This window comes from Scleropages formosus, chromosome 6, assembly GCF_900964775.1.
Source record: "Scleropages formosus chromosome 6, fSclFor1.1, whole genome shotgun sequence".
In the NCBI taxonomy this organism is placed as follows: Eukaryota; Metazoa; Chordata; class Actinopteri; order Osteoglossiformes; family Osteoglossidae; genus Scleropages; species Scleropages formosus.
Window position 1 is genome coordinate 19,601,172 of NC_041811.1, and position 27,944 is coordinate 19,629,115.

The 27,944-nt window shown below is 39.8% G+C and overlaps 3 protein-coding genes across 3 annotated transcripts; 1 reads left to right on the forward strand and 2 right to left on the reverse strand.

The window, feature by feature from the left end:
* Nucleotides 1-30: 30 nt before the first annotated feature.
* Nucleotides 31-2,165, reverse strand: LOC108925019 (molybdopterin synthase catalytic subunit). The gene is made up of 4 exons (XM_018736718.2): nt 2,045-2,165; nt 1,736-1,889; nt 1,213-1,336; nt 31-878 (listed from the first exon to the last, which is right to left on the reverse strand). The coding sequence occupies exons 1-4, from the start codon at nt 2,163-2,165 to the stop codon at nt 804-806; spliced, it is 474 nt and encodes a 157-aa protein (XP_018592234.1). The 3' UTR covers nt 31-803.
* On the reverse strand, nt 1,911-5,609 carry mocs2 (molybdenum cofactor synthesis 2). Its single transcript, XM_018736719.2, has 4 exons — nt 5,534-5,609; nt 5,049-5,170; nt 2,516-2,649; nt 1,911-2,167 (listed from the first exon to the last, which is right to left on the reverse strand). The coding sequence occupies exons 1-3, from the start codon at nt 5,543-5,545 to the stop codon at nt 2,523-2,525; spliced, it is 261 nt and encodes an 86-aa protein (XP_018592235.1). The 5' UTR covers nt 5,546-5,609; the 3' UTR covers nt 1,911-2,167; nt 2,516-2,522.
* A 2,759-nt stretch (nt 5,610-8,368) lies between these two features.
* LOC108924953 (follistatin-A-like) lies at nt 8,369-14,596 on the forward strand. The gene is made up of 6 exons (XM_018736629.1): nt 8,369-8,580; nt 10,056-10,247; nt 10,692-10,910; nt 11,403-11,627; nt 12,141-12,371; nt 13,849-14,596. Exons 1-6 carry the CDS (start codon nt 8,487-8,489, stop codon nt 13,935-13,937), a joined length of 1,050 nt encoding a protein of 349 aa, XP_018592145.1. The 5' UTR covers nt 8,369-8,486; the 3' UTR covers nt 13,938-14,596.
* The last annotated feature ends 13,348 nt before the right edge of the window (nt 14,597-27,944 follow it).

The window sequence follows — 27,944 nt, forward strand, 5'->3', positions numbered from 1 at the left end:
TGGATGTGTCCCCTCCCCCTTCAGCCCTGTGTTGCCAGGTTAGGCTCCGGTTTGCCGCGACCCCGCTTGGGGCAAGCAGTTTCAGATAGTGTGTGTATTGAATGCAATATCTTGATTGTGAAAGATCAGCTTACATAGGACAAATTATAAATGCTTATGAATTTTTTTCACTGAAAATGATTAAAATGTGTATGCTTTCACTTTTTAAAAATGTCTGCTTGACATTTGGCATATATGCTGCTCAAAATGAATTTAAAAAAATGTGCAGTGTCAGTCCAGTTTTAACAAGACTTCCTTCAGCACAGATGCTGTACATTAAAATATTAATTAACATGTGTCTTTGTAGTGTAATCATTGACATTTATTGTTGGTTATTTTTTTCCAATAAAGTTTTTTTTTTTAATTTATTAAAGCTTTACCTAAGGTGTTTGCAGGACATGCTCAGGGAATAAATGGAAAGAAATATTTGTATTAAAGTTTTTTTTTTTTTTTTTTTTTTAAATTGAGCCTTACTGGTAAAAGTGACTTAAGATTTAAGGACAATTTACAGGCTTACGTTCACACTTTTGACCTGTACAATGGTGTTTTTAAGCTGAGGAGCCAGTATATCCATAAATGCAGTTAACAGATTTTTAAATAAAATGTAAAGTTCTGTGATATTATACGATTCCTTAGTCGTAAGTTAAATTATGTAAAAAACCATTTTATCACTACGACATTTAAATGTTCATTTAAACATTTTCGGTCAACTGAAGGGCACTGAAGAGTTGGAGGCAGAGTTTTGTCATTTCTCCCACTGATGGCTATTTCATTGTACCTCCTGTCCATAAACACTCTTTGTTCTCCTTCCAGGATGAGCCCTCGTTTTCATAGATTTCCTTAAAAATAAAATAAAACTATTAGGTTACCACTGCTTTCACAATTTCAAATAAAAATGTGGGAAGTTTAAAGCATAAAATAATGATTTAAGTGCAACAGTTATGACCTAATACAAAAATTCATACACATTGAATGTATACTTTAATATACCATGTATATTCCGCATGTCCAATAGCATTTTTTGTAACATCATGATAAGGATGTTTTCCTAAGGCCCTCAACCGTTAAATTAAAAATCATAAAACTGCTAGTTTGAAACATATCTTGTTTAATTAGAAATGTAATGAAATGCATTTCCTCAAATACATAACATATTTTAAAAAGCTGACATACTCTTTTCCAGATAGGAACAGTGGCTTTCAAGGCATTGATGCAGTACTGTACAGCTTCCAAGGACTCAGTCCTGTGAGGTGACGAAATACCAATGATGACACTGGCTTCAGTCACTGGGACAATCCTGAAAATCACAACAAGCTTTAAACTCTTGCACTAAGGTGAATAATGGACAGTACAGATAGCAACACATGCAGCTCTTTACAGCATGGAGGAGGAATGTATTCACTAATGACAGCTTTAGCAATACAAATTTGCTGAGAAATAAAGAATGCTGAACACAACCAAGCAGACAACCACACTATATGTTAAATTTCACCATATGCTCTTCTGCCACCATAAACAAAACTGGGAAGTTTTACAGGAGATTCAACAATATTGAGACTGTTCTACTATTCAACTATAACTATTCCTTACAGTCAGTCAACACATTCTTCACTTTATACTTTTTCCAATTGACAAAATATTGCAATAAACAACCTCCCCAACACAAAAAAAAAAAAAAAAAAAAAATTAAACTGACCCCAGTCTATGATGAACACAGATATGCCGCACAGTTGGCCATTTTTCCCTTATTTTACTGAATATTTTCTTCAGCTCAGACTCTGCCATTGAGATGTATGCCTCATACTCCAACTGGACAACCTTCTTTCCTTCAAAATTATCCCTTGTGGTTCCTGAAAATAAATATATGTATATATATGTGTGTGTGTGTGTACACTCACAATTAATATATTAGCACTGCAGCTGTCAATTCCAAATGTACTAGATTTTCCCCCTGCTGCAAAATCACTCTGTAAAGTCAAAGAAATGCAAATTTGGTTGAACTCACCAATAAACATTGATACTGCTCCACAAGACGGACACGAGACAGAGTCAGACACGGCATCTGCAGAGAGCTTGTCATGTGTAAGTTCAATGAGGTCCTGAGGACCACTGTCAATGTCATTCATACCTGCAAGAAGATGCATCCCAGGCACTGTGTAAGCAACAAACACCTCATAATGATGTTATAATTACCAAAAAACATAATATAGAAAAATGCTGTGAAGATACATTTTCACAAAAACATTTGTATAGAGACAGAAAAAACACAGTACTACTTGTTAGTGTTCTAAACAGTAACAAATGAAGTACTAAGCAAAACAATGCTCTAGAGTCCATATAACAATATAAATAGAATGCTAACCCCATTTATTTTTAATGGTACTCTATATTATCCATTATGTGGGGACCATTACATACAGTCAAACATATCAACACTATTACATCTATTTTTAAAACAGCCAAGAGACAATCTTACTGTAGTGTTACCCTCCACTGAGAGGAGGGATGACAGCGACCTCGTCCCCCTCCTGTAATCTCACAGGTTGATCCCCCAAAGGGACGTACTCTTCACGCACAGCAAGAACCACTTGTGTACGTAACATAGAGAGTCTAAGGACAGAGTAGCACCGTCAAGCAAACAGATGGAGCATACAGAAAAGTTCCTTAATACCTACAGGGCTATAAATGATCTGTCACCCTATAAGTGAGACAAATTTACTGCAACACATTATGTATTTTCTTTCGGGGGGGGTAACATTATTGCTCTATTTAGCTGACATACTACCCCAAGGCAATTTACAATATTAGGTTTTGGGTAAAACAAAAGAGCATACAAGGTCACAAGATAATCAGACCACAATCCAGGATACAATGTTGTACTGCAACTACATATAGCTATATTTTAAGGTAAATGCAAAGACAAACACTGTTTTGTATTTGTGTGTCTTCCTAAAATGCACTGCAGCTTGTCTACTAGACAAATATAAATTCCTTAGAACATGTTTTTGTGTACCTTTTACCGTAAAATATACATACAGGCAGTCCCCGGATTACGAAGGTTCAATTTACGTACAACCCGTAGTTACAAAGCACCCTGCCATTTTTTTTTTTTTTTTTTTAAATTACTAGGAAGGTGATCAGGAATTGTCAATATTCTGATAAAGTTTCATGCAGCTACTCATGTGATAAACATTGGTTCATATGGTGGAAAGAAACTAACTGCACTTAAACATATATTCAGACGTGAATCTTTTCTGCTAATGTAATGCACAAATTGTATTTTCTACGAGATGTATGTTGCTTTGGAGAAAAACATCTGCTAAATCAATAAATGTAAAAGCCTATTATATTACAAATTCAAATTACATACAATGGTTCATAACAAATGTGTAATGTTTTGATGCGGGTTGCAAAGTAGCGCCCGTCAACAGCAGTTTGTTGGCTCATGGACCCAAAGTAGGACAAAGACTTTGCTCTTCTCAGTCGGACTGTCACACCCACGACCTCATGCCAAACGTCCACACCTGTCCAAAATCAGAGCAGCAGGGTATAAAGAAGCCACACCTGCACACCCTGGTTGCAGGAGCCTCATTTGAGAAACTCGTCTCTCCAGCGTTTTCAAGCAACCTACCCGTTCTTCCAAGTCTCTCATTCTCCGTGCTCTCTTGTTCCCGTTCCTGACATTCACTGCTCCCGACAATTGCACAGCTTCGACTACGACATCGACTGACCCACACCTGTCCCCGACCACAAATCTCGCCTGCTGCCTTGGTACCAACAATAAAGATCCCGCGACTGGGTCCACAAACACACCCACCTCAGTATGATATGGACCACGTTGCTGTTACCAGTGTCTTGCATGTGTTACTCTATTTGGCTTTAATTTTTTTGGTTTTTACCCTTCAAACCATGGCAAAGTGTAAATGTGAGGCAAGTGATGATGATGCATCCAAGAAAAGGAAAATTATCACGATTATTATTTCTACTTTAATTTCAAAGTGATCGGAAAAAGGGGAAACACCAACGAACATTGGAAAAGCAAACAGTTTTTTATACCCACACTCTCCCCTCCTCTACTATATTGTAGTTAGATTTATTATAGTAATCATTACATTGTATTATTACTATTACTGTATTGTTATATTAAAGCGGGGGCAGTTGGTAGCATAGTGGTTAGAGCTACTTCCTTTGGATCTAAAGGTTGCAGGTTCAATCCTCAGCTCTAGTACCCGTGAGTAAGGTAGGTACTTACCTTAAAGTTACCCGGCTGTCTAAATGGATAAAAAATGATTGTAAATACCTTAATATTGTAAGTCACTTTGGAAAAAAGTGTCAGCTAAATGAATAAATGTACTGTGAAGATGTTTTAGTGTATCCGGAAGTGTTTAACGTTTTTATGGATAGAAAGGTACACGATACAGGATATCCTAAGAAACATCTGACTGACGTTAAACACAAACCGTACCCAATTCAATTGTTCTGAGTTACGTACAAATCCGACTTAGAGACCGAGGAACAGAACTCGTTCGTAATCCGGGACTGCTATACTATACTATACTATAGTACTCCCTTCCCTGCAGCAGCACTGAGATTCACACAGAAAACAAGGGATCTATAAGCCAATGAACCAATGACATGTACTGTTTTTCCACACCACTCTGCATGCTCATTTATTTACTCTTCCTGGGTAAATAATGAGCAAGTAAAACCTGATACACATTTTTCATATGATTAGATTTATTTACTCTTTGTGAGGCTAAATGAGGGCTAAAGTTTAGTTAGGTATAGAACCACACAAGTGAGAGGCTGTACAATAATGAGTACCCCACAGGAGCGCCATTGGCATTGCCCATGACGTGCTCCAGGTGCATAAGAGAGTCAGGGTGAAAGAAAGGCAATTTAAAATTGAATTTTACAAAAACATACGTGGTCTGGTCGAAGTGCGATCACCGCTGAAAGTAAGGAAAGAAGAGAAAGAAACTGCGCGGAGTCAGAGTAAGTAAGCCGACCTGGGGTGTCTCGTCACCAGTTCCTCCCACAGCTGCAGCGACGTGAGCCCCGGAGGAACCCGCACATTCTCCGACCGCAGTCCTGTTAGCTCCGCACTTTTGGCAAAGTACAGGACCAATATCTAGAATATTTAATCAGAACAAGGAGAACTGTAAGTTACAGCGTGTAATACAAGCTGCTGACAGAGAGTGAGTGACACCGCGGAGCCTGGGCTGCCGCAGCTACGTTTTTCACTCAGCGAGGCATTTTGCTCACGAGCGGGGCGCCAAGCAGCGCGAGGCAGAGGCCGCGAGACTACGCTACTTGAGACGGTGCGCGTTATTAGGCCCGGCCTCGGAAACTACCTGACGCGTTCTTACACAGAACCGGCGTTCTGAAGAACGGATACCATCATACCGCACCTGCTGCACCCTACTACAACGCAGTGCCGATATGACAGAGCGCTAAAATACATTATCTATTATAACATTTACAAAACGCTCACCTCGGTATTCATAAGTGTGGACGGAACGTCACACCCGCTACTCGCCCGCCGCTGTGCTGGGCTCGTGATTACCGTCCTCGCGCTCCGTCAGCTGACCGCTCAGCAGCACATGCGCTCCAGACACTACGTGTCACGTGTCCGCGGGACGGCCCACTAGCTCCCTGCGTAAATTGACCGCTTTGGATTTGTAGCGTTCTTCTTTCTGTGCGTGTGGCAGCACAGTTTTTAATTTCATTTAATTAGTACAGGTACTATGTTGCAGGTAGTAATTACTGTAATGTACTGGTTAGAGCTGCCGTCTTCCAAGCCAAGCTTCTGGGTTCAAAAGCTCATTCCTTGGCTCCTTCGCTTGTCAAGAATTTTACCTCGAATTGCTACAGAAAAAATACCCAACATCTGGGTAAACATGCTGTAGCGTGGTCGCTGTGGACAATAAATCCCTAATTTAACATCGGTGCGTTTTGTGTTTGTCACCACGACTCTTACCAGGACAAGCGATGAGGATTGAATGGATGCAGCATATTAATTATTATTCCTAGCATATATATTATTGCTGAAAATAGCAGTAAAGTTATTAAATTGTATCACATTTGGAGATCGTTTTCTGTGTAATTTGTGGCTTAAGAAAAAATATCCCACCAGTTAAGTGGGTATTTCACTTGTACAGAGGCCTACAACATTGTTTGTAAATGTAAAAGAGAGCATGGCCGTAAAGGACTTCACTTGAGGGTCCTGAATGACGGACACCGTTCACTCATTCATTCATTCATTCATTCATTCATGCAAAATACCAGGTTGTGTCCGAGGATAAAACCGACAGAATGGGACAAACATCCAGCCCAGCTCCATGGTGGTTTGCGAGTTTTTCATTAACTACTTTCCACAAGATGTCACCAAAACTCAACGATTGTTACCTTCTTAGGATTACACTGGAAGCATACTTTACTATGTGTTTTCTTTTTTTTAAATTGTCCGTACAAGTATACATGTAAGTAAAGGTATGTAAGTATGTACTACATTTTAAATGAATTAATTTCTTTCAATAAGAAAATACAGACTAATAACGTCCTAGTAATAAATAAAATTAAAATGTCAAATAAAAGAAATCTCGCAGTGCCACGAATGCGGACCTAAAGTCTTAAGAGGTCCCACTTTAGATCTAATACTGGCAAAACGTTTGTGTGGTAAAAGCAACAAGCCAAGGTACTTAGACATTTGGATTTGAATTTGGGCCAAAGCCTAAAATGAACAAGATTTTCAAATATCCCTTTAACTGACGCTGTTCACAATGACAATGTTATGCTACCTATACAAATTATTAAGTTTATTTACTTTAAGTATGTTACTCAAGAGTACTACATAGTGGTACTGGTAGATGAGATCTGAACCAACAACCTTCTTTGGATCCAAACTTTCAGGCAATACCGTTCATCCCTACGCTACCAGCTGTCCCCGTTCATGCGTCTTATTGTTTTTAGCACTTTTTGCTGATATCACTGGCACGCTTCGCATTCATTAGACTAACCTAGGGCTGTACCACAATACACCGAGTAAATATGAAAAAGCCGACCGTACAAGACGTTGCGCATTTTTAAAACGTGCTAAAGTTTAGTCCTCATTCTTGAACCTGTTGTTTTTCATTTCTTCAGAAGAAGGTCACATCATCATGGTGTTTCATTCTGATGTACACTTTTGTCAGTTACCAAACGCAGGAAAACGTACCAAGCTGAAGCCTAAGCGAACCCATATATTACTGCGACGGCAATTCCTGTAAAACTCTGAAAGTTCTAAAGAAAACTTAAAAAAAAAAAAAAATGTGTTGAAGAAATCACACTCGCGCGCATTTAAACTGTCACTTCGACGAGAACGAGCCCACGTCGGTTCGCCTGCAGCGAGAATAATGACAGGTTTGAAGCCCGTTATACGCTGATTCGCCAGCAGACGCGCTTCGGCGGTTCGTATACGCGCCGTAGAGGTGGGACCACCTGCCCTTCGCTGGAACCAGACACCATGCAGTTTTCACTGTCTGCCGAGAGGGGGAGCCCGCCGTTGTAGTTCACCCGGGAGAAGCCCTTGAAAGAGCTGTCATCCGTCGCACGTGGGTTTGTATGCCCACACAATAGAGTGAATCGTCTTTCAGGAACAAGCGTAATGTGTTGCTCCGAGTGTAACCTTATACTCTACTATAAAGCCTATGTGAAAACTGGGTTGAGTACATTTAAAAATGTGCCCTCACTCCGAGACCCAAACACTTTAATGACATATCCGATTTTTTTTGTGTTAAATCTTCGGACTAAAACACAGGGAGGGAGCTAAGGTTTAATTGTTGCGACGTATTACTGTTGTATGTAATTCGAGTTAAAACATCAATTTATCATTATTATTATTATTATTATTATTATTATTATACACCTCAGATGCACAAAAACATGAAACGAAATGTATATTAGGCAACTCTCGATGAAACTTTACTGCTGCAATAAAAGAATAAAGACTTCAAGATTTTAGCGCATTTGATAAATTAAGATCCAACGAACCGAACAAGCCAGACACTAGAAATTCCATAAATATTTTTTTTTTTAGGCGTTCTTATTCAAGTAGCCTTAATGTGCTACATTCAGTGATATTTTTTTTTTTTTTTTTATTGGTGTGACTCCTCCGCACACAGACACTACCACTGAGCATGATTTGCTGCACATTTGCTGTGAGGGAAAGTTAAACTAAAGATGTCACCTGATTAGGTCTTGGAAAAAACTAAAAAAAAAAAAAAAAAAAAAATCTCCCTCCCCACCCCCACCCATTAGAAGACCGCCCACCGCAGACAGTCGGCAGGAGACCCCCTTATAGATTTAAAAAGAGAGGCAGCTTCCCCAGACTGACATTCATCCAACAGTGCCATCGTGAGCAGACAGATCAGCCACAGCCCACTGACACTCCACTTTGCTCCACCACCATGCTGCGGATGGTAAAGAAATACCAGCTTCACCCGGGTATCATCGCGTTATTGGTATGGCTCAGTCACCTCATAGAAGACCACAGGGTGCAGGGTGAGTCGTACATGTCATGTGTATTCGGCAATTCGGTTGTGTGTCATTCAGTCGAGATCCGCTTGAGTGTCTTCTCGGGAACGCAATAATAATAAAATCACGGCGAGTCACTGTCCACACTGGACAGTGCGGGAGAGAACTCGCGCGGAAAAGTTTGCCAGTCCGCACGGGACGGACGACTTCCATCCAACTTTCCAGTGTATTGAGAGCAGGGGGAAAACAAAAAAAAAAAAGTGTTTTAAGTGGTTAAGAGAGCGTGGGAGTCGCATTTTGATTTTGTCACAAGGCAAGGGGTCAGTTTATGATGAGACTCAGACAGACAGGGACCGCAGAGACGCACTGTCCCTTCCCGTCCCCTCCACACCTACAACAGCGCGCGTGACAGCGGCGGAAAGCTGGAATTTTTCAAAGATCTGGGTCTTGTCTTCAGTATTTCGCTTATTTCAAGTATATGTTTTATTGTGTGTGACTACCCCACGTAAATGGACTGGACAAGTGTGCCGGAGATGTGTGATTCATTCAGTGTCAAGAGCTGGATATGATTATTTTCACTTTTTTTTTTTTTTTTTTTTTTTGCTGGTGAATATAGTGTGATGTCTTAGTGCGAGTGAAGAGATTTTAAAAGTTGTTTTAGACCGTACTTTGACATAAACATAAATCTGCTGACTGTTTTTTTTTCCCCCCTGCATTTTTCCTACGCGCTTTCGTTTTGATACGTTACAGAAGTGTCTTCGAAACAGTGTGAAAGTAGCGCGTTCTGTTCGGTCACAGCACAGTAAAAAATATGCGTTGCCCTGCAAAACGCTTGGAACCTACCGCTCTGCAATATATTTCACCAAAAAAATACACGTTAGGGTTATTTCTACGTTTCCCTCACGTGCGCTGTAATTATAACAATTTCTGGAGAGCGTTTACCTTCCTTCGCATCTTCAACGGCAAGTGATACACGGGTCGCGGTGCTGTTTCATAATCGGAAGTTTCTTGTTTCGAATCCCGCTCCTGTTTTATTTCCCCCGCCTTGATCGAGGTGCTCACGCTTAAACCAGCGCGAAAACCCCGCTGTACAAAAAAAAAAAAAAACGCAGTTCTATCCAGCGTTATTGTCATCATGACACAAGAACAACGCAATTCAGTTTCTGCAGCTGATACAAATACAGAAACATAACGTATAGCGCTGGAAAATGCATAATAAAATAGCATTGCACATAGAGTACATAGAAATCATGGCAGCACCATAATTCACGCGCGCCGCCGCCGTGTCGTGTGCGGGTGGACATCATCGAGCGATGTCCGTTGGGACGAGGGTGACATCTAATAGTAACAAAGTGTGTACCCTTGCGTTAACTTAAATCTCTGCGATGTCGCAATTCCGCGAGACTGTGGCGATCGAGTGTTGAAAGCGGTAGCTTTAACTTTTTTTCCCAGCCAATACACGTGCGTGTCTCGAGACGCCTAACTGCTCGCGCTCTCCGCAGCCGGTAACTGCTGGCTCCAGCAGGGGAAGAACGGACGCTGCCAGGTGCTCTACATGTCCGGAATGAGCCGAGAGGATTGCTGCCGGAGTGGCAGACTGGGCACATCGTGGACCGAGGAGGACGTGCCCAACAGCACATTATTCCGCTGGATGATCTTCAACGGAGGGGCCCCAAACTGCATACCTTGCAAAGGTGTGTGTGTGTCCCTTTAAGAGCACTGACCTTAGTGCATATTGGTCGGCAGGTGGCGTAGTAGCTAGTGATGTCACCTTGCAATCTGAAGGTGCGAATCGTCCTCCTGCTACGTAACCCTCGATCGAACCGCTTCACTATCTTGAACTGATGCGGCGAGAACGCCCTGCTGTGCAATTGGATAAATCAGCAAAGTTGGTTGGAATGCAAAGATGCGTACGTCACTTTGGTCAAAGGCATTAGGTAAATAAATAGTCGTAATGGGTTAATATTGATAGAGGTGCAGCGGTGCAGGAGAAAGGATTCCTCGGTTGCACATTAACTGTACATGCAGAAACTATATGGTGAAATGTCGGTATCGCATTGCCTGTGGAACCGTGCAGTTTCATGTCGCATGAGGGAAACGGCTGACAGAAATGACCTTACTGCATGCTGTTCTCACAGAAACGTGCGACAGCGTGGACTGCGGCCCGGGGAAGAGGTGTAAGATGAACAAGAGGAACAAGCCACGCTGCGTGTGTGCTCCGGACTGCTCCAACATCACCTGGAAAGGGCCCGTTTGCGCCACGGACGGCAAAACCTACAGGGATGAATGCGCCTTTCTCAAAGCCAGATGCAAGAGCCACCCCGACCTCGAGATCCAGTACCAGGGCAAATGCAAAAGTGCGTACTATCAAACTTAATGCTCCTTTTTCTTCCTTTATCATTATTCTCTCACTCACTATTGATAAGCGCTTATCCTATGGCAGGCTTGTTGTCCTGAGATAATCCCAGAAGCATAGGAAAATAGGCTAGGTAGAGGGCTTCCTGGACAGGACACCAGTCTATTACAGGGCAGCCTGCACACACACTACGGGCAAATGAGTCAGTTTACACTGTAGGCGGAAACCAGAGCACTCAGAGAAAACCTATGTGAGCATGGGGAGAACTTGCAAACTTCACGCAGACTAAGCATGGATCAAAGTATGCTCGATTTCTGTTATTATTATTATTATTAATATTATTATCTTGTGATGGACTGGTGTTTCGTCCTAGGTCTCACACCCGAAACTTAGGCTGTACACCACTCTGTCTCACACAAGCGGTTTTTGATGTTGATCATGAATGGATTATTATTATTGTTGTTGTTGTTATTATTGTAATCCTCCTTTTCAGAGACCTGCCATGACGTCCTGTGCCCGGGCAGCTCCTCGTGCGTCGTGGACCAGTCCAACAATGCGTACTGCGTGACGTGTAACCGGATTTGCCCCGAAGTGACGTCACCGGATCAGTACCTGTGTGGAAACGACGGTATCGTCTATTCAAGCGCGTGCCACTTGCGGATGGCAACCTGCCTTAAGGGCAAGTCCATTGGAGTGGCATACGAAGGGAAATGCATAAGTAAGCACCCGTAAAACTTAAGTCAATTAGACTGAACACTGATGGAAGTGAAGACTCCTCTTGTTCATCTTGCGTAACAGTCCCGAGTTTCACTATCTCTAACAAGAGAATTTTCCCAGTTTTAGTAGGTTCTTAAGTCTTCCAAGTGTTTAAAAGTGCCTAGCCTCATAAATAACTTAATAATTATGCGAGGTGTAGGGCTAGGACTGTTGTCGTGCACATCTGAAGGTTTCTGCCACCAAATCTCACTCCTGCAGTTGTGCCCTAGAGCAAGGTACTCAATTAAGAATACCTTGCTATGTAAAATGTAAATGACTGTAAAGTTGATTTTGTAACGTTAAAAGTCACCTTTGGTAATGATTTGGTATGAATAACAAAATGGGAAATGAATGGATTGAAGGATATGTGATCAATTAGTCCCGCGTTTGTCGACATGCCCGGCGAACAGCACGCTTCTATGATAATCTTTAATTAATCGCTCATTTATTAATTGGCGTCCCTGTTCTGTTCCAGAGGCCAAATCATGCGATGACATCAAGTGCAGCGCAGGGAAGAAGTGTCTGTGGGATACAAGGATGGGAAGGGGGCGATGCTCCGTGTGTGAGGAGGTGTGTCCAGACAGTCGGCCCGACGAGGTCGTCTGTGCCAGCGATAACGCCACGTACCCCAGCGAATGTGCCATGAAGCAGGCGGCCTGCTCTATGGGGGTTCTCCTGGAAATTAAGCATTCGGGATCTTGCAACTGTAAGTAATTCAGCCAGCGAGAGACACTTGCCACATTCTTTCAGAACACCGCCCACTGTCCATCTCTCCCGTCCTGACCCATCCTGCCTTGCAGATTAACCTGCAGAACGGACCCGGAAATTGGAGTTTTTGCATGACTTCATGTGTTGGCTTCATTAATTTTGCATCTTCTGTAAAACAAACACGAAAAAATATAGAGACTCTTTTTGGAGAGACGTTGAATTAATAATGTATTTCATAACTAATAATAAAATATTTCTGTTACTAATTATTTCAGTTAGATCAGTTGTGACGTTTGTAAGAGGAGGGTGTGGTTGTCTTAGTCATCGAAATGCTACTAGCTGCCTTAAAATATATAAGGACATTATTGTTATTGTACTAATGCGGTGGGAAACTCAACATGATATCTTTGCATCGTGTAAACATCACAGTTATTAATGGTAATTTTATGTTAACTTGTATTTATTTTCTTGCTTTTTTGGCTGTAATCAATCATTTCAAGTGCACTGACACCATCATCATCTGCAATGACATAGCTCAGCCAGTATGTGTATGAAAAATACATGCGTTCAGCAATGCACATAAGGTGATTGTAAGATTGGTAGTTTTAATTTGAGGTGTAAAGGTGAACATGCATTTCACAGAACAAAGAAGCTGTCTAACGCTTCTGTCCTCCACGGCACGTTACATTCGTAACGTGCTCAGTAAGCTGAGGCTACCAGTACATTGCCTTGTAGCCTCACGAAAAAAATACATTCCAACTCTCATTGTGCCCATGTAAATTGTTTGAATTTTGTCACCATCTGCTTACCTCCGCTTCGTTAACTAATTGCATTAGCATAACTCTGCCTTAAGGTACAGTAATTGGACCAGAGAGACCAACTTTATAATCACCTCATGAGTTTCAAAAATAATATTTTACCAGATGCAGGATAAGCTTTTATAATGCCACTTTCTTATTTATACTCTGCAAATAGGAAATGACCATCTTGCAGATGAGTTTGTGCTTGTTGTAAAAACTGGATAAGCTGTGACTGAAAACATCAAATCTGTTAATGTGGATTATTCAAGGGACTGCCTTACTTGTACCTTTTTCTCTGTCTGTTCCTTTTGTTTTCATGTACATTGCTCTGTAGAAAATACCTCAGGACAAGCCGCTCTTTGGCCCGCCAAAGGCTAGACAGCGGTGTAGGGTCTGCAGTAGTTATATTCCCATACTGAAATGCAGTATAGGTGAAAGAGAAATCTTAGAGGAGCATGAGAACTTTTTGTCTGCTTTTCAGCAGAAACAGCCTGAGAGATTCTTTCCTCCTGTCAGAATACTGTCCTGGCACCCAAAAAAAATCTCATCTAGTGCATAAAACGTCATATGCAAGGCTGTTTGGCTCTTATCCCAGGTGTTTAGAAACATGCACTGAGATTCTGCGCTGTTGTTATCCTTATTTATACAACAGCTGCCATGTATTCTCCCATATAGCCATTACTGAAGACGAGGAGGATGAGGAAGATGATGAAGACCAGGACTACACGACTTATTTCCGTTTATCGCCAATACTGGATGGATAAACGTCTATCAGTAGCGAACCAGCCCTATGTCAAGACTCATGTCGATACTGTACATACGTGTATGCTTATTTATTTTTAAGAAAGAAGAAGTATACGTATAGTTCAGTCTGCTAGATGTTTATTTATACTTTGTGTTTTATAATTTATACATTTACAATGTCTCGCTGATTATATATACATTGTAATTTTGTAATTTCCAAAGAAAAAACAGTGTTATTTATTATGGGGTACAACGCGACTATGTAAAGTATGAATCTTCTGCAAGCTGTAAATTGCATTCCGTGAGCTGTATAATTCTGCTTATTGCTGTCATTGTCTTCAGATGATAATTTCACACACACAAACGCATGTTAGCCTGCGTGTCTATTTATCGGGACTCCATCGTTCGGTGTACAAAAATGCCTTTTGTTTACAATTCACAACTGACCAAAGGGACTCAATTGTTCTGGAAAAAAAAAGTTCTTAATATGGAACAGCAAGTAGATTTTTATTTCTTCCCCCAACAAAAATTAGCTTAGTTTTCTAATGCCTTAAGATAGAGGGCAAACACAAATACATCTCTTTTTCTTTCAAATTGTATCTTTATCCCACACAGTTTGCTCTTTGTGCCACCTGTTTGTCTAAGAATACAACTGTTGTTCTGCTCCATAGGACTTACAGACACACACATGCATATATATATATATATATATATATATATTACATACATACATATGTCTGTGTGTATGTAATACTGCATTAATGAACAATATATCAAATTCGTTACTTTGCTTTGTGTTCAAGATTTAACTTTTTAAATTGTTCATACATGACATGTTAATACAGATTCAGTTATAAATATATAGTTTTGTATTTTTTATGTAAATGATAAATGTACATAAGTTGTTCTGGTATTTGTACAGATATGACGAGTGAAACAATAAAAATGTTTTTTTTTTTCCTCACAGTTTGATCTGTGGTGTCTGTATTTACAATTAACTGAAATACACTCCTGACTGCCTGAGCTGAAAAGATTCAAATATTATCTGGCTGGTTTTAAATAAGTCTTTGGTACTTTGGAATAAAACTTGAAGAGACAAATGTTTAATAAATATTTTGCTTTATCAAAATGTAAAACATTAAATGTTATAACAAAATGTTTTTTCAAAGCTGAATACAAAATTTGTTTTCAAATATAACATTTTGTGAGACTACCTTAAAATAACCGATTCCCTCTAATATAAAAACTAATATGACCAATATCTTTCAGACTGGACATTATTTATTGAACTAACCACAACCCTTCATTATAACAAGCAGTTTTAACAGGGAGTCAGTTATTGAGCAGAAATATGTATTTGAACATTCTCTTCTGTATTTTCAGATTTCAGATCATTTGTCAAAAAGCAATAGCTTGCATTGCAAACATTCTCAAAATGACACATCTTTATCATGACATGTAGAGCAGTTCGGTACGTTGTAGTGATTTTTAATCAGGGATTTTCTGAGACCCTATCAATGTCAGCAAAAAAACAAACATGGGACTTACACCATATGGTCCTGACCACAATAACAGCTAAATCGTTTAAAACGTGTCTGCTATCAAAAGCACCCTTAGCACCTTTGGTCACAAAACTCTCGCAGGGTCCATCTAGAAAGCTGGAGCTCAAGATCACTGCAGCTCACACTAACTTGTCTACACTTATTTTTACACTTATTGGTGAACAATTGGGTTTTTTTTTTTACAATATGAAATTACACGATTTACAATATGAGATTAGCTACACCGCACTGAATTACCTATCTATACAACAGGCTAGTAGGTACCTTGTACAGATAGGCAAGTCAGTGCGGTGTAGCTAATCTCATACTGTTAATCGTCTTGGAGGCAAATAAATAAATGCAGAAATTCTCATTCCAAGGAAACCGCATATACATACATACATACATACATTTTCTGAACCGCTTGTCCCACACGGGGTCGCGGGGAACCGGAGCCTACCCGGCAACTCAGGGCGTAAGGCCAGAGGGGGAGGGGACGCACCCAGGATGGGACGCCAGTCCGTCGCAAGGCACCGCAAACGGGACTCAAACCCCAGACCCACCAGAGAGGAGGACCTGGTCCAACCCACTGCACCACTGCGCCCCGCTCGGAAGCCGCATATATGCATTTTTATTTCACACATTTCATTCCATTTATTTGTGCAACTGGAGAAGTTATGGGGAAATATGTTGGCCTGTGTTCATACCGGAATTGAGATATTACATTTACAAGGTCAGTTGTTGAACTAAAGAGGCTGGAGTAAGTGATGACATGAGATTGGGCTACGAATCAAAAGGTCACAAATGGTATGAGAAGAATAGATAAGATACAATTACGCGTAAGGAGGCTTCACAATGAAGTCATGAGGAATTTACGGCACCCAGGTGGCTGTATACAAACCATTAAAAGCGCCAGAGTCGCAAGGACTGCTCTTCTGAGCACCATATGTACATAAGGAGATGACAGGTTATACTTCATCATCTCTCAATAAAACTAGTGCATGCCCAATGCAACAGTTCAAAGATCTATATAATATCACAAACCCCTTTAGATGCTTATTTCAAAGTTTATAAGGCTGCAGCTGCTTCACACGGCTGCCCTGTAATTATTCTGTTTCACTCTGCACGCCAGTATCTTACTCCTCCGAATGACCAGCTACACAAAATTCCACTTTCAATTTTATTCTTCGCCTTTGCTTGGAACTGACCACATCAGTTTTCGTGAAGTCAGCTGCTTCAGAGACATTATGGCGGAAAGACCTTAGCAGCATTGGGGAAACTGAGAAGACACAGAGGCCTCTGCCTTAAAGAAATACAATAATACCCCAATATTTGGTCTCCTGATATCTGGTTTTCCGTCTTATCCGGTCCACAATTATTAATACCACTTATCTTTAAACGGCCTGGAATTTTGTTCACCTGGTATTTGGCATCAGGCAATGGCCAGAAATATTTTCTTGACTGGGATTAAGTAGGACCATATTTGAAAACAGCACCAAGCGGTTGAGACACTGGGAGATGCACGGCATTGTGAAAAACAATACTTTCAGTTGTGTTCTGGTCTCCACTGTGTGCTCTATCCATTTTGTACATTACATTTACATTTTCTGATTATTTTCTGTCTTCAAATGTGATACATGTAGGTTTCTTCTTTCTCAAGCCAGTCCATGCACACAATCAAAGTTTACTTGATAAAATCATTATTTCTTTAAGCTTATATCATATACACAGCACTCTTCATGTTCTCGAGGTTCCATCCACAGCCACTCCCTCAAGAAAATGAAATCTCATAATTCTTTACTGAGTAAATAGTACAGTTAACCTGTAGACCCAGTAAACTTTGAAAACAGAAACTATGGAATAACTAATTCTTAAGCTTTTTATATACAGACCTGTGTTTGTTAATACTACCACAAACACATTTTAGAAAGCTTAACAGACATGAATGTTCTTCAATAAAGCTTCACGGACACACAGCATTCAAAAAGTGCTGCAAACAAATTGAAAAAAAAAAACATTTTTAATTCTTTTCTGAAAACAAACCACAAAAGGTAAAACTATGTGCTTTTCCTTATGATATTAGCCATCATAGAGGGTGACTGTGGGATGAAGTTGGGAATGAATTTAGAATAAATTGAAAATTTTCCCCAGAAGAAGTAATGGAATAAATACAATATATGTATATTCATTATCTGATTTTTTGGTATTTGGTCCATTTTCAGGAACACATTAAAGGCACACTGGGATAAGTGTACTCTAGCAGGAAATGTCTCACCAAGCCAGGTGCAGACATACACTAATAAGATGCAACTGTAGTGCCACATTAGGGACTGGGAAGTATCACTGTCAAGACTCTGGAAAAGGTGCCGCTTTGGAAAGTTGTATGTTTTTTACTTTCTACCTAAGGCACAATTATGCTGGAAATCCAATGGACATTCAAAAGAAAACAGATGCACTGGCACGGCTCTGAGCTCACATTACAGTCTGACAATTCCATCGAACTGCAAGAGAACCAAGGTGAAAAAGGTGTTCAAGACGTTCAAGCTCCTCGGGACTTGTGCATATTCAAGCATGATTGAAAAAGCATTGGACGCAGTCCTGACTTGAACTAAAAACCTATCAATCTTTATACTAAAGCAGATTTGGAAATTGGTGAAAAAGTTGCATGTCGTGATGGACAGTTAGAGGCCTAGAGTCCCTTCGGTGAACCTACCCATAGGGTACTTCAAAACCATACTATAAATGTAGCTATACTGGGCTTTCATACTACCGGTCAACAGATGGAAAATATAATTAAGAGAAAAAACTTTTAAGTGCAATCTGGTTTTATACATATACAAAAATTTATATTAAATTTTATGTATATGTTTGCTTAAACTTTCATTTTGCTCCATAATATGAAATTAATGAATTTTTGCCACTGCAGCTGGGGCACTGATTCCTTTGACAACACATTGGAACATATCATGACCCATACAGAACCCAGAGCCCTTTTCAGATTACTTTTCAATGTTTTGTTTTACCTTTCAATGTTTTGTTTGTTTAAATGATTAAACAAACTCAGTTTATTTTGTTCTATAGCGTACTTCACGTAGCCTTAACATTATTATTTCTCATGCCTCTAATGAAAAATATACAAAGACCGAAAAAAACTATTTGAGTCCCTTAATATTTACAAGATTCAAAAGTCTATTCTCCAATAAAGAGTTTCAAATACAAATATGCAATCACCAAAATTAAATTTGTAAGTTCTGCACCATTCTTTTACTTGTATTTGTTGGTCGAATAGTTCATACATTTATTTGCTAAACTAATTACACGTGTTTGAAACTTTTCATGAAGATCGTGAATGTGCAGTCCTGAAGGAATATACTCCTTATAAAGCTAAAACTGAAATATTAAATCCCATGTGAATAAACAGCATTGTTTCACATTTATAAGAGCACTAATTTGACAAAGTACACACAGAAAATGTGTAGCATAATGCGGAACCCAAAGGATACAAACAATGAGTACTTTTACAACATTCTGGACTTTAGACATTTAAGCAGCACATTGGAACTGGTTACACTAATTTGTTCATTTGTGCAGGATTGCCAATGTGAACAACTAGACTTTTGTTGAAAGAATGGACAAATAACAGTTGACAAACTCTATAAAACTGACAAAAAAATTTTTTTTCTGGCAGTAGCATGAAGCCTTATAATCATCGGAATCTAAATCCTTCCATTCAAGATAGAGCTACTGATCTAAGTTACTAATAGAGTAGAGGTTCTTGTCAGAATAATGGAAAATTTAGGGATTTCATTGATAAACCTATTTCAGAGCTACAGCATATCGATTCAGGTTATTTTCCAAATACCAAATACAATTGTCGGATGAAAGTTCTGCTGTATTATTATTACTGTTCTCATCATCATCCTTTGCATTTATTCATTTAGCTGATGCTTTTCGCCAACGCAACATACATCATCATTATCATCATCACCATCATTATGAGAATCTCTAAGAATAACTGTGGCTCAGTGAGTAGCGCTGCTATCTCATAGCGCCTGGTTGGTGTAAGACGATGTGGATTTGATCCCCGTTCATTCTGTGTGGAGTTTGCATGTTCTCCCCATGTCTGCGTGGGTTTCCTCCCACAATCCAAAGACATGCTGTTCAGGTTCACCCCCCATTGTAAGTAGTGCATGTAGCAGAGTAAGTCACCTTGGTGAATAAGGTATGTGAGCTAATAACACTACAGAGAGTTCACTAGAAGTCACTTTGGAGAAAAGCATCTGCTAGATATGTAGATGAGAAAAATAGCTTGATTGTAGTTGTCTATGTTAGCAATCAGACACAATGAAATGCATCTGTACAACATTTCATTAGGTAAATAATGACACACACTACATGGGTGAACACAATAACTAACACAGAGTCGCTGGTCATTGTTCATGATAAATATCACATTGACCAGAATAAAAATCCTCACTTTGCTGACACAATTCCACTCATGGAACTTGTTGAGCCAACAGTCTATGACATTTAAAGGATAACTCCCACCACGCTGCCTTGCTTTTGGTTCACTTTCTAGCCTGTTCCTGTCAGTAACAGGTAGTCAAACAAAAAAATGGAACAAAAATGAATTTGGTAATGAATGAATCTGATAACTTAATGAAAGAAGTGATTTCATTTTTTTGTAATAATGACATATTTATACTTGAACAGTAATTAAACATTTAATGTGCATACAAGAAAACTGAATGTGTACTGTTTTTTGATGTCCTTTCATAGTTTCTAATTTTCATGAGAAGAAAATACAGGTTTAAATTTGCTGACTAGAAACCGGTATTGAAGCTGATGCAGACAAGATAAGCACGGAGTAAGACTTTACAGTAAACAAACGTGATCTGTCAGCATTAGCAGTCATATGGGTCCCTTCCATTCCATGATGCAGATAATCGTCAATCTGGTGTTGATGATAAACAAGGCGTCCTACCCTTGCATTCAGCATGATGACAGTGACTGCAGAAAATACGCATTTGAGTGTCACAAAAACATTATTTAGTGAAAAGAACCTAAAAGATCTACTGGACAAGTTCTACACATTTATTCGTTCAGCAGATGCTTTTCGCCAAAGCAGTGTATAATGATTATTATGTAGTATTTAGCTGATACTTTTTGCCAAGGTGACTTTCAACTGTAGGTGAACTACATTAAATTCCAAACAACCATTCACCCATTTGTAGAGCAGAGCAACCGTATACTCACACACACACACACACACACACACACACACACACACACACACACACACACACACTACCCTGAATGCATGTGTTTGGACTGAGGGAGGAAACCAGAGCTCCATACAGACTGAACAGGCGTTAAATCTATATCTGATCAAACAGGTCCGGTTCTGTGAGGCACAAGCAGCACCTGCTGCACCACTATATAACTGCAAAACATAACTTACATAATGTAGTTGCAGAAGATGTATTTAGCATTTATTCACTGAGCATTTTGTATAGGGCGTAGTTGTTAGAGCTGCTGCCTTGGACCCAAAGTTTGCAGGTTTGAGTTTCACCTCCGGCTATAGTACCCTTGAGAAAGGTAAAATTGTCCCAGTAAACAAGAAAAAAAAATTAGACCGCTGTATGAATGGGTAAGGAGTTGTAAGTAGTTTAACATTGTGTCACTTTTTAAAAAAAAACATCAGCTAAAGTAATAAATCTACATTTAAATTAGATTTCTTAATTTAGCTGATGCTTTATTAATTGATGATTTATTAATTTAGGAGATGCTGCTTTCGTGAGGGCAAATCAAGACACTATAATGTCATACATAGTGCAGCAATTGTACAGAAACTCTTGGTTTTGCAGGAACTGTGACCTGTCCAGTTTTTTCAGGCTTTAGTTAATCTCATGCCTTAAATGGTAGCCTACTCCAGGAGAGAAAAAAAATGAACTGAAGAAAGCCCACCCTTTGTTCCTTTGGCCCTGCACATGACTTTCTGTCTGTGACAATCCAGCTACTGTACATCATGGCAGAGTTGCAGCTCTGGCCTCCAGCCTTCTTCATGTCTCTGTGGTAGGACATCGAAGTGCAGCGTTTTGTGACTGGGCAAATACAAATGCGCACGTGGCAAAAACTCAGCGGACAGAGCTAATGAGGGAGCGTGACGGCTTTCATGCCCTCCTCTCTCGTTCAAATTCCTGTCTCTCCTCCTCCAGGACAATTATTTTTTGTGGATCAGCCAACGGGTTTGTCTCAGACTGACGCCCCTCTTCCCTGACACAGAATGATTTCTTATTTCCTGAATTCTCGTCTTTAGACCATCATGTTCTTCTTTGAATTTTCGTCTGAAATGTCAACGTTGCTATCATGTCTCTCCCCCCACATATGTGCAAGCTATGAAATCATTCCAGAAAAAGGCCCTAGTCAGCTGTACGCAGTACTGGGATGCATTTTGCAGATTTTTAAAGGGTGGGAAGTAGTTACAAGTGACCAATACGAATGCAGAAGGATATCTGTGTTCTTGTCAAGCCATTCAGTCACCAGGCTTCATACATTCCACCTCCCAGTGAATGCTGGTCATAGGGCTTGCCGCCCCTTCTCTCTTCTGTGTTCAGATCAGTTCAGACCAAAAATGCACTTTTTCAGCTTGTTATGACACGGCAATGGTACATATCAGCCAGGAAACAATGGAGGGGGTCGACACGTAAAACGCTTTCATATGGGTCTCTGTCAGGGTTTATAAGTCTGAAGATGCATGAAGGTGAATACCGCTGCACAACCTTCCTCAGCACCACTATGAGGCTGATTCAAGAGAGCTTGTATCATCGTTCTTGTGACACTGCTGCAAAGGTTGTAAGGTTTTCCAAAACAAAACATCAAAGTGAGAGTGAGGGTCACCATGTGAGTATGATTTAACTTATGTTTGCTTTCCTTTCGGCAGCAGATGTGCTGTAGCAAGCTTTTTTTTAAAGTATTGTTAAAAATGTCCCACATAATTTGATGACGAACTATATGAAATAGAAATGAGAAAATTGTACTAACCATTTCAATCAGCGCATTAAATTTTAAGACGAATTACCAGTAATCGGTGCATAGATCAGATTGATAAATTAAACTGAATGCATGAAAAATCAGAAATTAAATTATGTTGAACTATGAGTGTGGCAAATCTTTTGAATTGCCAGTCGGTTTTATTATTGTGAACACTCAGATAAGGATGAGTCTGTAGCTAAACAGCAACTGATTGATGAATACTTTGTGTCTGCTTGCATGTTTTGTTTTTTGGGCAACTGAAACAGCACCCTTTGTGTTGTAGTGACTTGAGAATGGATGTTCAGTTCATTTTAATGTACTCAACTTTGCTGATTCTACTCATGACCAGACAACCTTTTTATGAGATGGAGGGTTTTACCATTCGTTATTAAATGCTTTAACAATGCTACCTACCAAGATTTGTCACTATTAATCAAAGGACAGAGATAAGGCTGGAGAAACATTTGACAATGTCTTCCATGCATGTCATAATAAAGCCAAACACATTTTTCAGAGGAAGGATTTAATAACATTCCATTTCCGTTTTTTCCCATTTTTTTCCCTATTATGTTGCGTAAACACTGATAAGCAGGTAGACCACTGAAGCTCATCAAAGTGCAGTTGCCATGCTGGGTCAGACAGCACTGTCAAGAGGCAACACTCTTGGAGATAAAGGTGTTGAGAAGTGTGTGTTTTAATTTTAGGTGCATGCATGGAATGACAGTGTGAGGGGGATCCTTCCCCCCGGGGCACTGAAAAAGCTCATATGCATACCTGGGCAGCCACAGACTCTTAAACCCCAACTACTCTGGGACTACTCTGAAGAAAAAACAATGACACAGAAAAAATTTGCTGTATGGATTTTTTTTCCCTCCATTTTAATCGACTGTTTTCCAAATGGATGGAAGGAGTGGTCTACAGAATATCCCAGAAGCACAGGGCATAAGATAGGGCAGACCCTCGATGGGACACCAGTCTATTGCAGGACAATCACACACGCACACACAATTTAGGCGCCGGGTCACCCAACACAGTCTTCGGACTGTGGGAGGAAAACATGGCACTCATAAGAAAACCTAAGAAAAGCAGGAGAGAATATGCAAACATTGCAATGGCTGAGTTGGATTCACACCAAATTGAAAATAACATGTCAGGTCATGGGAAACACCACCACGTACCAGTGGACCACCATGCCATCCTGCAGGAGGGACATACAATTCACAAATGAACTGCCATCCTATCCAGAGACATTTGGAATCCTCCTTGCTGTTGGGGACAATACCACGGTGTGGAGTTAAAAGCAACTAGAACCATTTCATACTGCACTGTAGTGAAGAATGAGGCTGTTCGCTTATGGTGGTGCAGAAAAACATGTTGTATTATTTGCAAGGTTTCGGCACAGAAGTCTGAGATGTACGTCGTTTTGGAGAAAAGTGCCTGCAAAAAGAGTAAATGTAAACGTAAATGAACTTTTTGCAGAAAGATCACCGGTTGTGCCCAGAGGGCCCTTGCTGATATAACAAAAAACTGTCTTCAGATGTATTAATGGATGAAGTGTTTGCAGGGGGTCAGCAGGTAGTGGAGCTGTTAAGGACACAGATTTAAATAGCATGTCACACAAAAACAAATGAAGTTTGGAAATTCAGGTCGTCAGTCCAACTGGCTCTACTCTGTGGTGTAACTAACAGTACAAATGACCTTTCAGTGTTCATCCAAAAACGTCATTTCAAACTTTAAAAAAGACCGCAACAAGGTATGGTCAATTCTTTCTGGAAATTATGCACTAGTATTTGAAACTTCTTATTTGTTTTCATACGTGTCTCATTTATAGAGTGGCATCTGCCTTTTTCTAGACTGTTAAGTTCCTAATGTATTCAAAGGTGTGGTACCAGAGTTATTTCCTTTTAACCAAGGAACATTTGTTACTGTAGTTTCACAATATTTGGTTTCAAAATGAGTTTAAAACCTGGCCAAACAAAACTTGGCTTGCTTGATTTCTGACTTGTTGGGGCCCCTTTTTCTTCTTATACTATAACATATTGACCAAAATAATAAAGCTTTTTAATTTTTTTTTTTTTCCATTTTCTCCTCTCTCTATGGAAAACACCTTTAACCTCAATTACACTTAGTTATAATTTTCAGTTTGCAATTCTTGATCTTTTCAGCATGAAGCACAGGGCGCTAAACGGTAAAGCCACAATCCCCCCAGTGCTGATTTTAGTCCTTGTGTCTGGCAAGCCTTGTAAAGAGCTGAACTCGATTGTGTATCTCTCAACTACTCTGTAATTCTTCTCTGTAATATATAGTTATTGTTGTTGAAATGTAGCCAACTAATACAAATGATTTTTCACACTGACCTAATTTCATGTGCATTCTTAACTGCTCTAGATCTATCCTGATGGGACATTTGATAGTTATGATCTTTAGGGGCACAGACTGGTAATAATGTGTCGTCCAAGGATATGTTTGCGAGCTGAGAGCAGTGATCAAAACAATGCTTTTAAGGTGCTCAATAATAGTAACTTTTCTGTTAAAAAAAAATAAAAAATTCTAACAAAGTTTGAATTGATGAGATGTACTTCTAATTCTCAAATAATTAATAATACATTTCACTATTCGGTACCACTCTTATTGAGTCTATAAACCTAAGCATTTTTATAAATCATTTATCCATAACTTTTATAAATCATTTATCCATAACTTCATAAACCATCAAGATCAGTGACGAAGACCATCTAAGGGCTCTTCATAATAGAATGACATTTTATTGGTAGCACAGGATTATTCTTAAAAGTCATTTAACTGATGCCTTATCCTAGGCAACACTTACAATATTGCACAATCCACTTTACAACTTTATAATTTATCCATTTCTATAGCAGGGTATTCTTACAGAAGCAATTCAGAGTAAGTATTCTATCAAAGGTCCTGTAGCAGGAAAAGGGATTCAGACCCTCACATTACAAGGTGACAGTACAAAACCTGGTCCAACTTGTAGTTTTAATTGACATAGGTAGTTTATTACAAAATCAGACAGGATCTAGTTTGTTGCTTGAAAATCTGTGTGAAACACCTTTGTAAGTCTTCCACTTCTAGTCCTGTATGATCTACAGTCAATGATGTTCATAATCTAAGTTTTCTAAAGCAGTTACAAAACACAGGGATGATAACATTGTAGCATGCCACAGGTTCAGATGGGGGACGAAGGAAGCACAGACAATGTTCATTGCAAACATTTATAAGAACACCAACACACAGCAAGAGATATCAATGCAAACATAACAAAATAATACTCTTGGTCCAAGGATCCCCTTTTCTGCAAGGCCATACAACTCAAACCAGCCTTTCCAAACTTCTCAGCAACCTTCAAATGTTCCTCTCTTTCTGACTGGCTGACACACTCATTCCCTGTGATTTCCCACAGTGGTTGGACACAATTCATTTTACCCACAATCCAACTAATTACAATAAACCAATTTTCTCACTCAAACTCCTGGTAACGCTGGTGGTTACAATATTTTTCCTGTAAGTACAAAATTTTTAAGCTGTGAAACAAACAAAACGATCGTATGGACACTTTATTCGAAAAAGAAAAAAACACAAAATGTAAATTAATAAGTTTAAATTAATAAATTAATAAGCAGTTAACTAGAAAGACAGCTTTGTCCCATAGCAAATTAAAGACCCTTCAGTGGCATGCGTGTTCGCACTGGCTTCTCCTAGCAGTTTCCGGTTGGATGCAGATTTTTCAGGCTTTCCAGTACGAAATAGAGCAGACTTAAACAACGAAATTTAGAGTGTATAGTGATAGTTGTCAGTCTCAGGCTTCTTACGTTGGAGTGTTACATACATTTGCCTATAAGATTGGCTTAAAGGACGAGAATAAATAAAAAACACTTTTCAGAGCCACAAATGATATTTAGAAAGAACAATCCATCCAATCATTGGGACAATTTTTGATATGATAATCTGGGGTGAAAGGGCGATGCGGATTGTCTCTGCCCGATACACCAGGCGGCTCTAAGGACACGGTCTTAAACACAGGTGGCAAGTAGAAAGACAGGAAGGAAAAACAACAAGAATGCCAAAAGCTTTCAGTTTTTTGCCCTTTGTCGAAAATATTTTGAGTGCGTGCCATCTTAGGATGGCACAGTGGCGCAGCGGGTTGCGTGTGGACTTTGCATGTTGTCCCCGCTCCAGTTTCCCCAGTGCAAAGACATATTTTTTCAATTGAAATGGTGACTAAATTGCTAGTAATGTGTGTGGCCGCCCTGTGGTGGACTGACATCACATTTAGGACATACCCTGTTTAGTGCATTGCCTTGTGCCTCCAGGATATGTTTGAACCGCTGTGACCCTGCAGTAGTGTAAGCATGTACCAGCAGTGTCAGTACCGGGGGAGATGAGCAGAGCTAAGTGGCTGGCATGGTGTGCATACAAAAGCCATGTAGTCCCTGGGGTATTAAAAAATGTTACTTGCCAGAATATATTCTTTGGTGCCAATGGGGCATGGTTTATGTAATAGCTACTGCACACCATCTGCCTTTGAGTGTCTTAGAGTAGCCTAAGTGTTTATTGATAGTGAGTCTTCTGACCTACTGGTTGGGTGGTTTTATGTCCAGTTATGTTCCAGCACGGTGTGTGCTGCAGGGTTATTTCTGCTGCAGTATATATGTTGTAGTGTCTCTATCAGTGAAGAGCAGCCCATTTAACAGAATTGCTGTTTCTGGCTCTTGGTAATTTCCCATCAATACAGTGATAGACGCAAAAAAAACTGGGAAAATTTTCATGTGCTGTAAAATTTCGTTAGTTCTGTAAAATGTTTTTGGTTGTGTGCACTGTGTGAACAGCGGTTCATTGGTAGTATGCCACCTGTACTATATACCCTCTAGGAGGGTTTCCATAGAGGCGCATCATCCACATTGACAACGTATATTGAGATGTAAACCGGTAGTGAGTATGGGACATACAGAGGGATTGTACTGAGGAAAGGCAACAAGGCTGTAACAGTGTGAATTTCTCCCAGGCCCTGCAGACAGGGGGTTTGGCAAGTTGGCCATGATTCCTCCCTGCCCCCCCGCCCATTTACCAAAACATGTCTCAAGTGTCTGTTTTGTCTGGTTGCCTGGGCAGAAAAAAAAAACCCCAAGGCTTCGACGGACAGAAGGGTATGACTGGAACGAGACGAGAGCCTTTTTCAATTATCCACTTCATCTTTCATTTGCTTAACACTCACAGAAGTCCTTGAAGAACTCTTTAGTGCTGGCCTCTTGCTACAAAATAGGGAATAAAGGAAGCTGTACTGTACTAAGAACTGAAAATACAGATTGCCTTATAAGAGTAGTACCATCCTTTGAGGAATGGATTATGTCCCACAGATTTGACCAATTATTCTGTGACTAAATTCCTCATTTTGATTTCATACAATTTTAAGCCTCAGTTATGACAGCC